At 52.7% G+C, this 13,028-nt stretch overlaps 5 protein-coding genes across 5 annotated transcripts; 1 reads left to right on the top strand and 4 right to left on the bottom strand.

The window, feature by feature from the left end:
• Window positions 1–104: 104 nt before the first annotated feature.
• On the top strand, window positions 105–2,079 carry Z520_04852 (uncharacterized protein; the record flags this gene model as incomplete). Its single annotated transcript, XM_016775356.1, has 6 exons — window positions 105–266; window positions 335–405; window positions 462–658; window positions 725–1,108; window positions 1,185–1,522; window positions 1,603–2,079. The coding sequence occupies 6 exons, from the start codon at window positions 105–107 to the stop codon at window positions 2,077–2,079; spliced, it is 1,629 nt and encodes a 542-aa protein (XP_016633399.1).
• A 364-nt stretch (window positions 2,080–2,443) lies between these two features.
• Window positions 2,444–3,727, bottom strand: Z520_04851 (uncharacterized protein; the record flags this gene model as incomplete). The annotated part of the gene is made up of 1 exon (XM_016775355.1): window positions 2,444–3,727. The coding sequence occupies one exon, from the start codon at window positions 3,725–3,727 to the stop codon at window positions 2,444–2,446; it is 1,284 nt and encodes a 427-aa protein (XP_016633398.1).
• Window positions 3,728–4,871: 1,144 nt separating this feature from the next.
• Z520_04850 (hsp60-like protein) lies at window positions 4,872–6,677 on the bottom strand (the record flags this gene model as incomplete). The annotated part of the gene is made up of 2 exons (XM_016775354.1): window positions 4,872–6,376; window positions 6,431–6,677. The coding sequence occupies 2 exons, from the start codon at window positions 6,675–6,677 to the stop codon at window positions 4,872–4,874; spliced, it is 1,752 nt and encodes a 583-aa protein (XP_016633397.1).
• Window positions 6,678–7,509: 832 nt separating this feature from the next.
• On the bottom strand, window positions 7,510–9,123 carry Z520_04849 (uncharacterized protein; the record flags this gene model as incomplete). The annotated part of the gene is made up of 4 exons (XM_016775353.1): window positions 7,510–7,917; window positions 7,964–8,901; window positions 8,952–9,020; window positions 9,075–9,123. The coding sequence occupies 4 exons, from the start codon at window positions 9,121–9,123 to the stop codon at window positions 7,510–7,512; spliced, it is 1,464 nt and encodes a 487-aa protein (XP_016633396.1).
• A 934-nt stretch (window positions 9,124–10,057) lies between these two features.
• Window positions 10,058–11,029, bottom strand: Z520_04848 (uncharacterized protein; the record flags this gene model as incomplete). Its single annotated transcript, XM_016775352.1, has 3 exons — window positions 10,058–10,799; window positions 10,852–10,904; window positions 10,958–11,029. 3 exons carry the CDS (start codon window positions 11,027–11,029, stop codon window positions 10,058–10,060), a joined length of 867 nt encoding a protein of 288 aa, XP_016633395.1.
• Between the last annotated feature and the right edge of the window lie 1,999 nt (window positions 11,030–13,028).

Below are 13,028 nucleotides of genomic sequence, written 5' to 3'. Positions count from 1 at the left end.
ATGCTTGACTTCGCTTGAGTCAGGTCCTTCTCTTTTCATTTCCCTTCAGTCTCTCGCCACTATCTTGCTGCTTAGCAACCTGTCAAGGATCGGAATAACCCATCATGTCAACCTTCGACAAGACAGACGTCCTAGAGACGGTCGAGCCTGGAACTGACTCTGCCGATTCCATCGTTCACGATGCGAAGGCACCAGGCTATTCGGAGAAGAACGTCGTGCAGGCGTATCCAACCGCAACTGTCGACGGCCATGGTACATCGCTGAGGGTAATGACTTTACTTCGCTCTACAAGAGCCGCATCGAGTCGGCAAAACGGCTGATTCGTCGAGCCCAGCGACTCTTCAGTTTCGCCCAGCTTCTTGCCTTCTCCTTGACTTTCATGGAGTCCTGGGAAGTCATGGCCATGTCCGTCTCACTCTCTGCATCTGTGAAGGAACCCCCTCTGATATGTTCCGTGACAGTAACATCTCCGCCACCTTCTGGAACGGCGGGCCGCAATCACTCATCTGGGGCTGCATTGCTGTTGTCATCGGTTCTCTTGCCCAAGCGTACTCGATGGCCGAACTGGGCTCGATCCTCCCGATAGCCGGCGCTCAGTACCATTGGACGCATATCATGGCGCCCGACGGCTCGAGGAAGTTCATTACCTGGATGCAAGGTGCGCCTTTATATCCATCGACCGAGTGCTATTCATGTCTTTCCCGCCGTTGACGCAGGCATATAGGTTGGGTGACATGGTTTGCCTGGGTGTCGGCTCTCGCTGGAAGTACCTCTGGCGAAGCTGCCCTCTTACAAGCCCTGATTGCAGAGAACGTGCCGGGGTATACAGCCCAGAGATGGCATTTGACGTTCATCATGTGGGCGCTACTGATCAGCAGCGGGCTCATCAACACGTACACTTTCTGGCTTGTCCCCTGGCTGGAGCTGGCCTCCGGCATTCTGCACGTTATCCTGTTTGTCATCTTCGTCGTTGTCCTGACGGCCCTGGCGCCAACCAAGCACGACTCGCACTTTGTCTTCTTCACCGACTCGGTCTTGTCCGGTTGGGATCGGAGCAGCTTTGTCGCGTTCAATTTGGGCATGCTGGTGCCCGCTTGGGGGTTTATCGGTCAGTTGTTTCAAGATTCCGCATTTTCTCTTGCCCCCCATGGGATTCTTTGCTGCTGACATGAGACCATGGGCAGGATTTGATGGCGTTGTCCACATGTCTGAAGAAGTTCGTCGAGCGAAACATGCGGTTCCGCGCTCCATGATCTTGACCATCGTGATCAACGGTGTCATGGCATTCAGCATCATCTTGGTCCTGCTCTACTGCTTGGGCAACCTCGACGATGCGCTGGACGCGTCCTATCCTATTATCCCCATATGCCTGAATGCTACGGGCTCAATGGCGGCCGCGAATGCAATGGTTTCTGGGCTGATCATAATCACCTACTTCGTGGTCGCTGCCAGCGTCGCTTCGGTTTCACGCATTACCTGGGCCTGGGCTCGAGACGGCGCTCTGCTGCGATGGCTTGCGGTTGTACGTTTCTGGGTCCCCTCCTTCTTTTCTTCAAATCTCGCACTCTTCTTTTCAGCTGGTTCTGCTAATGTTTTGCAAAGATTGACCGCAAACGTCACGTCCCGACGAACGCAACTTGGCTCCCGATCGTCATTGTCTGCCTTCTCTCCCTCTTCGAGATCGGATCAACGACAGGGACCGCCTTCAGTGCCTTCACCGCCCTCTCCTCCCTAGGTCTGTACACCTCATACATCATCGCCATCTCCTGCATCTTGCACGCCCGCCTCACAGGCCGCCTGTCCGACAAGTCCGGCGCGATCGTGAACTATGGCAGTTGGCGTATGTGGAAAGGCTGGGGCACGCCGGTCAACATCTTCGCTCTGGTTTGGACGATTTATCTAACTGTATGGCTACCCTTCCCGACTACATTGCCCGTCACAGGCACGAACATGAATTACGCGTTGCCGATCTATGCGTTTGTGGTGCTGTGCTCGCTGGGATATTGGTTTGTTTGGGGCGAGAGGCATTGGCCCGGGCTGAACTTGGCGGCAATAGGAATGGTCGAGGCGCATGAATAGGGAAAGGGGGTGCGTGAGCTTTGTGGCGTCGCATAAGCCGGGATGATGATACGCGGTATAGCACTGCTCGAACAACTGGTAGATGGGTAGGGCACGTTGTAGCCAAGGGCTAAATCCACAACATGTAGACGTATATACTGATTAACAGGAGGCTTCTTTGTTCCTGAGACTACTCGTTCGGCCCCCGGAGAACGTACTACTATTCCGAGCAGCGCTGGCTAGGGCGCGTCTAGAACAGAGAGACCTGGTCTGCTTGAGATCATAGATTCGCACACAAACGTGCCGCTGTATCGATTCTTCACTGTGTTCTCTGGCATCCTCGACACTAACCTGCAAGCGCCTTCTCTTTCTCCACGTTAAAATACTAAAGATGTACTCTCAAAACTCGCGCCTCTCTGACAACACCGTCAAACGGATTTATGATCCCACCATTCGTGACGACGTAGAGATCCTTCTTGTCGGATGCCGTGGTCCCGAAGGCGACTGCGGTAGGTCCCGTCGTGTCCCCGTCGACCTCGAAGTCGGAGTCTGCCTTCGATGGCGACGACGCCTGTTCAGCGGACAACTGACGGCGGCGAAGACCGAGAATGACTTGACGTTCTGGTTCCCCCTTTTTCCCTCTTTGTGCTTGGGTAGCGTCATCCGGGGACGCAAGTCGTGGGAACTTCAGCACGGTGTCGTGCGGGTTCGTGGCGACGTAGATATTCCCATGTCCGTCGAGGCAGAGGTCGTCACCACCACACCCGCTGGCGAGACTCTCGATTTCAACCTGCCCGTTCCGGGCATCGCGGGCAGCAACGGGCGCAGGATCACCTTGATGGCCGCTAACCCTCACCCGCGCCAAGATTGCGCGGTCCGAGTTTGTGAAATAGACCCAGCCATCCCTCCCGTCGTGGTGGTACTTGACGCCATTGACGCCCGGCCAGGGCGGTCTTGTGGTCATCTTCCCCAAGAGTCTGTGCTGGAGCCAGACGTCCACGGTTCCGGTCTTGATGTTGTACGAGTACAAGGACCCTTGATACGACTCGGCCATCAGGATCAAGGGCTCTGTCGGGTGAGGAATGGCGGTGCCCCCGTTCAGCCATGTCACGGTGGGCACTGGTGCCAGACGCCTGACTTTTGCTACTTGATGTGCCTGCTCCCCTTCGTCGGACGTGGTGGTTGCAGTCCTTGTACGGTTCGAGGACGGGATGAATGAGCGCATGTCCAGCTCGTACACCCACCATGTCCCCTTCTTGCCGTGGATGCCGGAGAAGAGGTAGAACAAGTCTGGTTCGGTTGGGGATTCAATGATGGCTTCTGCGGCTGGGGTGGATGAATATATTCCATGACCTTCTTCTGCTTCTTCTTCTTCAGCCACGTTGCCAGGTAAGCGTCCCTCTGTCTGAGCGTCGTGGAGTTCGAATCTGTGAACCAACTCGACAGTTCTCTGCGTGTGCCCATCTTCGGCATGAGGGTTGATATACCAGATACTCCCACTCAGCATGTCCGACGCGAGGATCGAGCCATCGCGACGTACGGCGAGGTTCTCGAGGAATGAGCCGGGAGGGAAGGTCGCTACCGTGGTATACCCTGGAAGATCTTGGGGGGGTGTTCCGGTAATGTGCACAGGAGGGCTTTGGTTCTCTGTGTTGGCGGTGGTAGCCATGGCCAGCAGTCAGGGCACCCAGCTAAGAGGACTTCTCGAGGGAGAAAACTTGATCGTCCAGAGAAGAGGCAGAGCTGGCATATTAATAGCTGATTTGCTGGCTTGATCTGAAACTCTGAAATTGAGCCATGAGGCAAATCTTGAAGGCTCGTAGTGCTCGCACGTCGAGCTCGATGCGCTTGCTGAAACGCCCTTCATCTGTGGGTTTGTAAGCACCGTCAATTACTCACTTTCATCTCACGGGTTGATAATTTCCAATGTTTTATTTTGGACGTTTTTAGGCAAAGAGGGCGGGTGTCAAGCGCGAACAGGTCGAGTGTGCTGTAACCAATGTCCGGATGTGGAAATTTCTCGTGCCCAACAACAAACCTCGTGGATATGTCCGTGGGCTGCGTGAAGTGGACAATGTCTTTCATCTGGAGAGGATCTGATTGACTGATTCTCCGCATTCGACCGAAAGAATGCAACGGGTTCAAAGGTGTGGTCTCGTTGCCAGATGGACTCAAGGTTGTATATTGTTAGGTGAAGGAAGCCAAACCACAACATTGCCCGTTCGCTGGCTCAGTCCGCAGCCTCGCCAGTGTCCATAACTTGTAGAATGCAACCATAAAATTGCTTGGTTTTATTATTTTTCATTTTTATTACACTGGTATCTTCTGCACAGCTGGACGGCTACATCCACAACTATGATACAACGCCTGACCTCCGTAGCCGATGCATCGCCTCCCATCTCCGCACCGCACGCGACCAACTCCACTCGCCAGCGTCTCTGCAGTGTAGCTGTTCCATCTTTTTTCTAGGCCTCATGCCCTCCCTTGAGCAAAGATCTGATGTGTAAGATAGACAAGATTTCGAACCTGAGTGGAGAGTAATGTAACAAGTTTCGTAGAATGTACAAAGAGGTAAATCAACCGTTTTTCCTCGGACCGAGCAAATCTCCTTTAGATCGAGTCAAGAGATTCCCGAGGAGAGGGCGGCCTTGAGAGAGGAGGGCGGCAGGAGGCTCCGACGATGCGCTGCTGCGGATTGCTGCTATACCAAAGGCGCGAATGGAGATCGCTGGAACGCAGGAAATTGCAAGTGTCAGGAACAAGAGTGAGGAGGACCGGACATGGCTCCCCTCATCCGACTCAGCATTTGTTGCTTAGAATCCGCCCATTCCTCCCATGCCGCCCATGCCGCCGCCCATTGGCATTGCGGGCGCCTTCTCTTCTGGAGCTTCCACAATCGCAACTTCCGTGGTACCCAGTAGCGATGCGACACCGGAGGCATCAACAAGCGCCGTGCGCACGACCTTGAGAGGGTCGACAATACCTTTGCTCAGCATGTCAACATATTGTCCGCTGGCCGAGTCAAAGCCCTTGTTGAAGTCGGAACCGAATTCATCCATGAGCTTGCCAACGACGACGCTGCCTTCCAGACCAGCGTTTTCAACGATCCGCCGAGCAGGTCGCGTGATAGCGTTCTTGATGATGCTGACACCGAGCTGTTGGTCGAAGTTGGAGGGCTGAACGCTACCAAGGGCATTTGCAGCAGCCTTGATCAAAGCAGTACCACCACCGGGCAAGATACCCTCTTCGACGGCAGCGCGCGTAGCATTCAGAGCGTCAACGACACGATCTTTCTTCTCGCCCACCTCAACCTCTGAAGCTCCACCGACTTTGATGACGGCGACACCCCCTGACAATTTGGCAAGACGCTCTTGGAGCTTCTCTTTCTCATACTCTGAGGTCGAGGGGTCAGCCATGACGCCACGAATCTGCTCGCATCGCTGGGCAATGGCGTCTTTGCTACCTTCGCCGTTCAGGATGATGGTATCTTCCTTGGTGATGGTGATGCTGCCGGTCGAGCCCAGCATGTCAGGGGTGGCCTTTTCCAGTTTGATGTCCAGTTCGTCCGTGAAGACGGTAGCGTTGGTCAGAATACCGATATCACCAAGGATGCTCTTGCGGTTGTCTCCGAAGCCGGGAGCCTTGACGGCTGCCACTTGAAGTTGACCTCGAAGTTTGTTGAGAATGCAGACAGCCAGTGCTTCGCCATCGATATCCTCGGCAATGATGACAAGAGGTCGGCGCATTTGGGTAGACGCCTCGAGGGCAGGGATAATGTCTTGCACAGCGGAAATCTTCTTTTCGGAGAGGAGGATCAAAGGCTTCTCAAACTCGATCTTTTGCGATTTTGTGTCGGTGATAAAGTAGGGGGAAGTAAAGCCGCGGTCGAAGCGCATGCCCTCGGTAACCTCGAGCTCGTCTTCAATTGTTTTGCCTTCCTTAACCGTGATCACGCCCTCTTTGCCGACTTTTTCCATAGCGTTCGAGATGAGATTACCGACATGTGTATCACCGTTGGCAGAGATGGTCGCAACTTGAGCGATCTCAGCACTGGTGGTAATGTCCTTCTTGTTCTTCTGCAGGAAGTCGACGACGGCGTCAACGGCTGCCTGAGTACCTCTTCTCAAGTCCATAGGATTGCATCCGGCCGCAACGTTCTTGACGGTTTCAGAGAAGATGGCACTTGCGAGCACGGTGGCGGTTGTAGTGCCATCACCAGCAACTTCGTTTGTCTTTGAGGCGACATCTTGGATGAGACGGGCTCCCAGGTTCTCGAACTTGTCTTGGAGGGTGACAGCTTTGGCGACCGTAACACCATCTGATTGCTTCGTTAGTTCGGGCTTGTGTTGGTCCCAAGATCACGGATACTCACCTTTGGTAATCTTGGGCGAGCCGTAGCTTGACTCTATGAGAACATTGCGGCCCTTAGGTCCAAGCGTTGTTGCAACAGCCTTCGACAGAGTCTCGACACCCTTGAGTAACTGAGCTCTTCCCTCCACTCCGAACTTTAGCTCTTTGTGAGCGAAGCGCAGTTGTTGGAGACTTCGCCCGGCTGATCTGGAGTATGGAGAAGAGGAGGACAAGGAGGATCGGGCTGCGGAGGAGAGAGCGCGCTGCATGGTGGGCAAAGCAGTTTGGACGAGTCGAAATGAGGAAAGGGGAAGGGAGAATAGGACAGCTGATGGATTTGTGGTATGGTACAGAGTTCGAGGTTGATACCAATAAAAATTTGGAGATTCTCGAAATCAACAGAATCGCAGATGCAGCATGATTCCATTTCAGGCCTAGTAGCTTGGCAACCAATCGGAGCCTCGCCTCTGCCACCTCCGACACTTCCGAATAAAGCCTCCGCTGCTCATTTCTGTTTCCCCTGATGATACTGTGGCCGAGGTTCACATATTGGCCTGGGGACCAGATCACAGGCAATGCGGAAGAAGGAAAAGTAGACTCTGAATCGATATGCCCCATGATTGACATTGTGCAAGCCTGAGAACTCTATCTTATGACTCTGTTGCTTGTAGCTTGGTACAAACACATGCAGGAAATGAAACGGATGGGTTCATAGCCAGCTGTCAGTAAGTGCCACCATACCCTCCAGTGCTTGAAATCTTTTTTGTGCTGAGTGTTTGAGACCGACATGAGCCCCGATGTGATCCATGTCGGTCTGTCCTCCCTTCGCGAGGAACGCTTGATTGTTGATCAAGTCACCCAGTGATAACTTTTGCCCAGCGAAATCAACGAAATGAAATGAAAAGAAAATGAAAACATAACCGATTTGCGTGATTCCATCATGGTCTTAAACTCCTCCCAGACTACACCACGAGTGCTCAGTGCCATGGAATATCACTTCACCATTCGCCATCATTCAATCCAGGGCGAGGAGACGTTGACTAACTGTCCAAACACAGTCAGTCATGCCTGATGTGCGGAGACGTGGTGACTTACCGAAACTCAAGCATCGTCGACGAGATAGTCACCCGCGTCCCAGAACAAGTTGTCGTTTGCCATGTTGTTGATGTCCTCCTCATTCATCATGCCTTGTGCATTCATCACGTCTCCTGTATTGCCATGCCCAAAGCCGGTATGCGCAGTCAAGAACTCGTCATTAGCCATTGAAGGAAGGGTTGCGAACATCATGTCTCCACCGACCGAGTTGTTGCGGGAGGAATCGACCGAGGAGTTGTACAAGCTCATGCTTGGAAATTGCGATGCTGGGAATGCTTGCGGCATTGTGCTCATTGTGGCAGCACCAGAATATCCGAGCTCAGGAACCGAATAGGGGTTGATCATTCCAACACCAACATGACCATGAGTACCGTAGCTTCCGGTGTACGGAGTATTGAGGTACGTGAATGGGGCCTGTCTCAATGTCAGCGCAGTTATAAAGCTCAAGAGGCTAACTTACCGTGGTTGGGTGAGCGTCGAAGGTGGAGATGATTTGGCCATAGGGCAAATCAGCCACATTCTGTTGAGCAAGAGGGTCAAAGCCATTGCTAGAAGTTGCTCCCTGGCGACCGAGGACGACCGTCGACATTTCGCTTGAAGCTTCATCCATATCATCGTCGGTAGCACTTGCAGCATTCTCACCATCGACGTCAATGTCTCCATGATCGCCTTCAAAGCCTTCGTCCATGTCTTGCAGGATTTCCTCATCAACTTCAACTTCCTCTTCGGCTTCGTCATCAGAAAGTGCGGCCATGACCGAATAATCACGCTTGATACCGCGAGTGCGACGAGCAGGGCTCCCGAGCGCTTCTTCCTCAAGCTTGACATCAGCGTCTTTGTCTGCAACTGGTACCTTGATCGGAGTGGCCGTAGCAGGGATGGCTTCATCAGGTATAGCCGCAGAAGCTTCCGCAAGGGCTTCTTTCTTCGGCTTTCTCTTGCCACTGCGACGCTTCTTGGGGGCGTGGTACTCGTCGTCGGAATCGTAAAGATCTGGAACAGGTTCGTTATCGTCCTCTTCATCGTTTGCGTGGTTACGACGACCTTTGGCTTTGCCTTTCCCTTTAGCCTTTGTCTTCGCTTCCTTCTTGACCGCCTCCTCTTCTTCTGCAGGAACCTTCTTCTTACGAGAACGCTTCGGCTTGTCATAGAGAGACACTTTCTCTTCACCTTCGCCAACATTGGGGGCCTCAGGATACATGGGAGCGACTTGCTCGACTTCGACGTTATTGCCAGCATTGGTGTAGATCTTGGATGGCTCTTTGGTCACCATGCCACGCTTGATCGGTGGTGGAACCGGCATCTCAGCCTTGATCATGAGGCCACGAAGCTTCGACAAATGCTGAACGATTGACCCTTCGGTAAAGGTGGGGCCCATGAGGGCTGCGACCCTAGCCCCTATTTGTTGTTACAATTATAAAGTCAAGACTGTTGGTTCCTGTACTTACATGGGATCTTCAGGCCAGCTTCAACGCACGCGTACTGGGTACACAGCAAGACGCTCTTGTCCAAATCGTCTGGATCATGTCAGCAAGGTGGACAGCAGTGAGCTTCTCGAAATCTCAACGAACCACTCCAACGATTGAGGACACGCTTCTTTGGACGCTCTCTAGCAGGCATGATGACTTGTACCGAGGACCAAGTGCACCCTGTTTGTCTGTTGGTCTGTGTTGTCAGTTGAAAAGCACAGAGAGTGTGAGAGGAGATGTTTATGTTCTTTTCAAGAGGGAAAGTGATGCCTCGGCAACCTGGTGAATATCCAGTGTCGCATGCTCGGTGACCTCGATTTCGTCGGGGCAAGAGAGTGTCGCAAGCGGGCCACCCAGCGAATTAGACACCTGCAGAGGCGTCACTGGGACTAAATGGAGGCGCGAACAGGTGTCGACATGTGTTGATCGGTGAATACAAGACAATAGGATGAAAGACAGCGGGGAGGGGAGGTGGTGTTCGTTGGGGCAAATGTGCGATGTGTTGCGGAGGTGCTCTTCTCTGCAATGGGACTTACCAAAACAACCAACAGCCGCCACCAGCAAAGGTCTGGACGGTGTTGAAACTTGTTCAGAGCACGACAAAAGAGGTAGAAAAGGTATAACAAGGAGCTTTGATAAGGGAAGAGGAATGTGAGAGATTTGAGATGGAGGTTTGGGGGATGTTGAGGGCTGAATAGCAAAGAGGGAGAAAGTTGGGGGGGAAGCCTTTGGCCTCAGGGCGCGTTGGCAGTGAAGTCCATCGGACCTACAACGAGGTCGCCAACGCCCCTCGCCTCCTTGTGCTTTTCTTGGACATGACACAGATAATGGGTTTGAATTGATATTGTTCTCCTTTGGTCGCCAAGTCACACAATGATCTTCATAAGTCTGGGTGTCCAGAAAACGAGGTCTTTGGCCCTCTGGCCACCTGGTATGGTGTTCAAAGAGGCACATTGTCAACTGCCCAGTTGACAACCGCCTGCTGACCGAGAGACAGACGACCGCCTCTTCAGACTGTTCGACGATCAGCAAGTTGCCTCCCTTCCACCTTATTGCATCTTCAGCGCTGGGTACTTCGAAACAGGTCACTCCACGACGACAACATGGCCCTTGGACTTTGAGGCACTGTCTCCCTCTTCTGGCAGATGCTCACTTGGCTGGTGAATCGGCACGACCTCCTGTGGCTGAGGCGGAAGTCTCATCGGCATTGCCTCGTCTAAAAAAGGAGGCTGGACGCCCTGACTTTGTCGGCTGGCGTAGTCTTGGTGGCTAAACATCTCAAAACCACTGCTGGCGTTGGCGTTTTCCTGGCCTGTGAATGTCCACGGCTCTCTGAATGCTGGCGGAAAAGGAGGATAGAAAGGGACATCTGGGACCAGCTGGTGGCCAACGGCATCTGCGATTGTCGGGTACCCAACAAATGGCGATCGTTGCCGTGCCGGATATGGGACGCCTTGAGCCACAGAATTGCTGGGAACAAACATGGCAGAGGGGAGAGACAGTTGTAGCATGCTAGGTGGACCAGAAAGGGTACGTCGTGTACGGTCATTCAATGCTAATGCTTCAAACTTTGGCGGTGTAGGTTCACAGGCATCATCTCGTGGATTGGCTATGGCCACCGTGGTCGACCTGGGACTGTCTTCGGCCCTCTTCGATGTGCGGGGAGTGCTGTTTCTCTCCAGTTTCTGTTTCTTCGCAGTCGGAGGGTTTTCGTCTGAGCTCCTCGCCTTTTGCTTGGACTGTGTGGTCTTCGGGGCCGAGCTGAGTGCAGAACCACTGGGGGAACTGATGCCATTGGCCTTCATGAGTCTCTCATATCGTTTGGCTCTTGTGGTCTGTCAGCACGGCAGATACAGCCGCATCGACAGGATATACTCACGCCGCTCCTTTGCTGACTACACCACATTCTTTGGCAACTTCCACAAAATCAACCTGAGGCTGTCAGTTCTGTAGAGCCTATCGGGAAGTGGGATGACCTCGCTCACCCTTCCGTTGGTGGCATGTTTGACACAGCTCAAGAGGAACCTCAATTGATCGTCTGACGTTGCGCGAGACATGGTCACTACCTTGAGAGTTCGAAGAAAGTAGAAGGAGACCTGTTGATGAATGCTCTGCGGGAAGGGACTGCAAATATGAGGCGAGTTGACGGGGATTCTGACGGAGAAGACGGTACGAGGAGTCCAGGACTCTGAGAGTTGTTGTCAAGATAAGTACACAGTTCAGTCGTCCATCTGCAAAGATCTTCGTCAGCTATTGTCTTTCTCTCCTTGTACTGTCTTTGATTGTCCAGCAAAAGGATTGCTTGGGTCAAACTGTTGGGTTTTTGATCCGAATTGCTGAAAGTCAAAGGAACAACACTGACAAGCTGAAACCTGGGTAGCATTGAAATCTGGAACGACAAAGGCACTTACGAAATGACCAAGAACAGCAAAGGGTACTGACTGAGAGCAGGCGTGTACGAGGATGGCAGAAATGGGAGAAGTTGTTGCAAGTGCTTGCAAAGATCCTGTATGGTGTTTGGGGACACTGGTTTGTGTCTTTGGGGCGGGCAGAGGCTCAACACGTCTCAAATTCGTGACTCGGCGCGGTTTGAAATGCCTTGAGCTATCGCCTTTCCAGCGTCTACGCTCCTCTGGACGTTTCTTTTATGCTTCTGTTGGGCGCAGAGACACAGCCGCGCCTCTCAAGGATGTCTTACTACCGGTCATCATGCTCTTTTTAGCCTCTCACGGCCGTGCTTCGTTCACAGGGTGTGCCGTCAAAGCATAATGTCCACCACTGAGAGCCCTTGTCAAGAGGGTCAAGCCAGACATCCTTCAAATTGAAGCATCCACAGTAACAAAAATGGGCAGATCCTTCCTTCTGACCAAGCACTGAAATTCTCAGTTGTATCACGTCTGAAAGCGCCTTTGAAGCATCCCTGGAGACCTCCGAACCTCCTCTTTACCACCTCGATCGCGTCTACGCACAACAGGCACATTCAAAAGAACACTACTGTGTCGACAGCATTAGCCCAGGGTCTACTCATTTTGCCGCTTGTACCAGGGGCTGGGGAACAGGTTGTCTTGCTTAGCCATATTTTTCCTCCCAGGCCACTGCAATGGATCTCTGAGCACGCGCAACAGCAACACTGACACTTGAGGATTCGGACGCCTTCGAGAGCCATACAAACTCCTAGATACTGCTCTTCAACACGGTTGGCTCGGAAAGTGTATCACAACTGTCAGTGCGTGCCTACCTCCAGACCAAGAAGCGTCATCGGCTGACTTCTTCGACTATTCAGGCACGAGACAAGGCAATATGCTTCAATCTAATCAGCATATTCGGTCGTCTTCTTTGAATTTGCATCCAGCCACCCCATCTCTGCAACGGCGTCAGTTTGCATGCATTCCTTTCTTGCCGGAAACTCGGGGGAGCAGTTGACGGGGCTGCCAATTGGGGGAGAAAGAATGCAGAGAGGATGTCTTGTCTTACCGGCCACCATGGCTCACTTCCGAGCAACTCACAAGAAGGGATCTGTTTTTCCCTCCAATTGAGATTACGACTTCAAAACGAGACAGCTGTGAGTGGTATTGGGTTCAAAATGATCCATGAGAAGCATTCAGGCTCATGCAGCACGCTAACACCAATGGATTCTCCTGATACCGATCCAGCATGAGATCGACTGAACATGGCCTGCATCTATTGAGCACATCATTCAACAAGATTCTCAATGCGTCGTCCTGTAGGGATCATCTTGGCTTAGAAGTTCCTTACCACGGAGAGAGAAGGTCTGCTTGCCTTTTGGAACCGCTGATGTACCGTTCTCGAAGCGACAATATGAGTCACAAAGACAGCACATCAGATTCTGGCCCTGGCTAACTACATCCAAGCAGAAAGCTGTGGAAAGTCGCACTGACAACCGCCGATCCGGATAAGGCTCGCAATTCAGGGGATCGTCGGCACACTTGTGCATCGGAGTATTGTTCTTCCGAGGCATCTATCCCGTTTCAATTTGTTGTAGAGTGCTGCTTCAGACAAGGGGGTTCTGTTGGATGACTCCTGACAGCTGGACTG

This window comes from Fonsecaea multimorphosa, assembly GCF_000836435.1.
Source record: "Fonsecaea multimorphosa CBS 102226 unplaced genomic scaffold supercont1.8, whole genome shotgun sequence".
NCBI classification, from domain to species: domain Eukaryota; kingdom Fungi; phylum Ascomycota; class Eurotiomycetes; order Chaetothyriales; family Herpotrichiellaceae; genus Fonsecaea; species Fonsecaea multimorphosa.
Note: the sequence above shows the minus strand (reverse complement) of the source record. Positions and strands in the feature narration are given on the sequence as shown.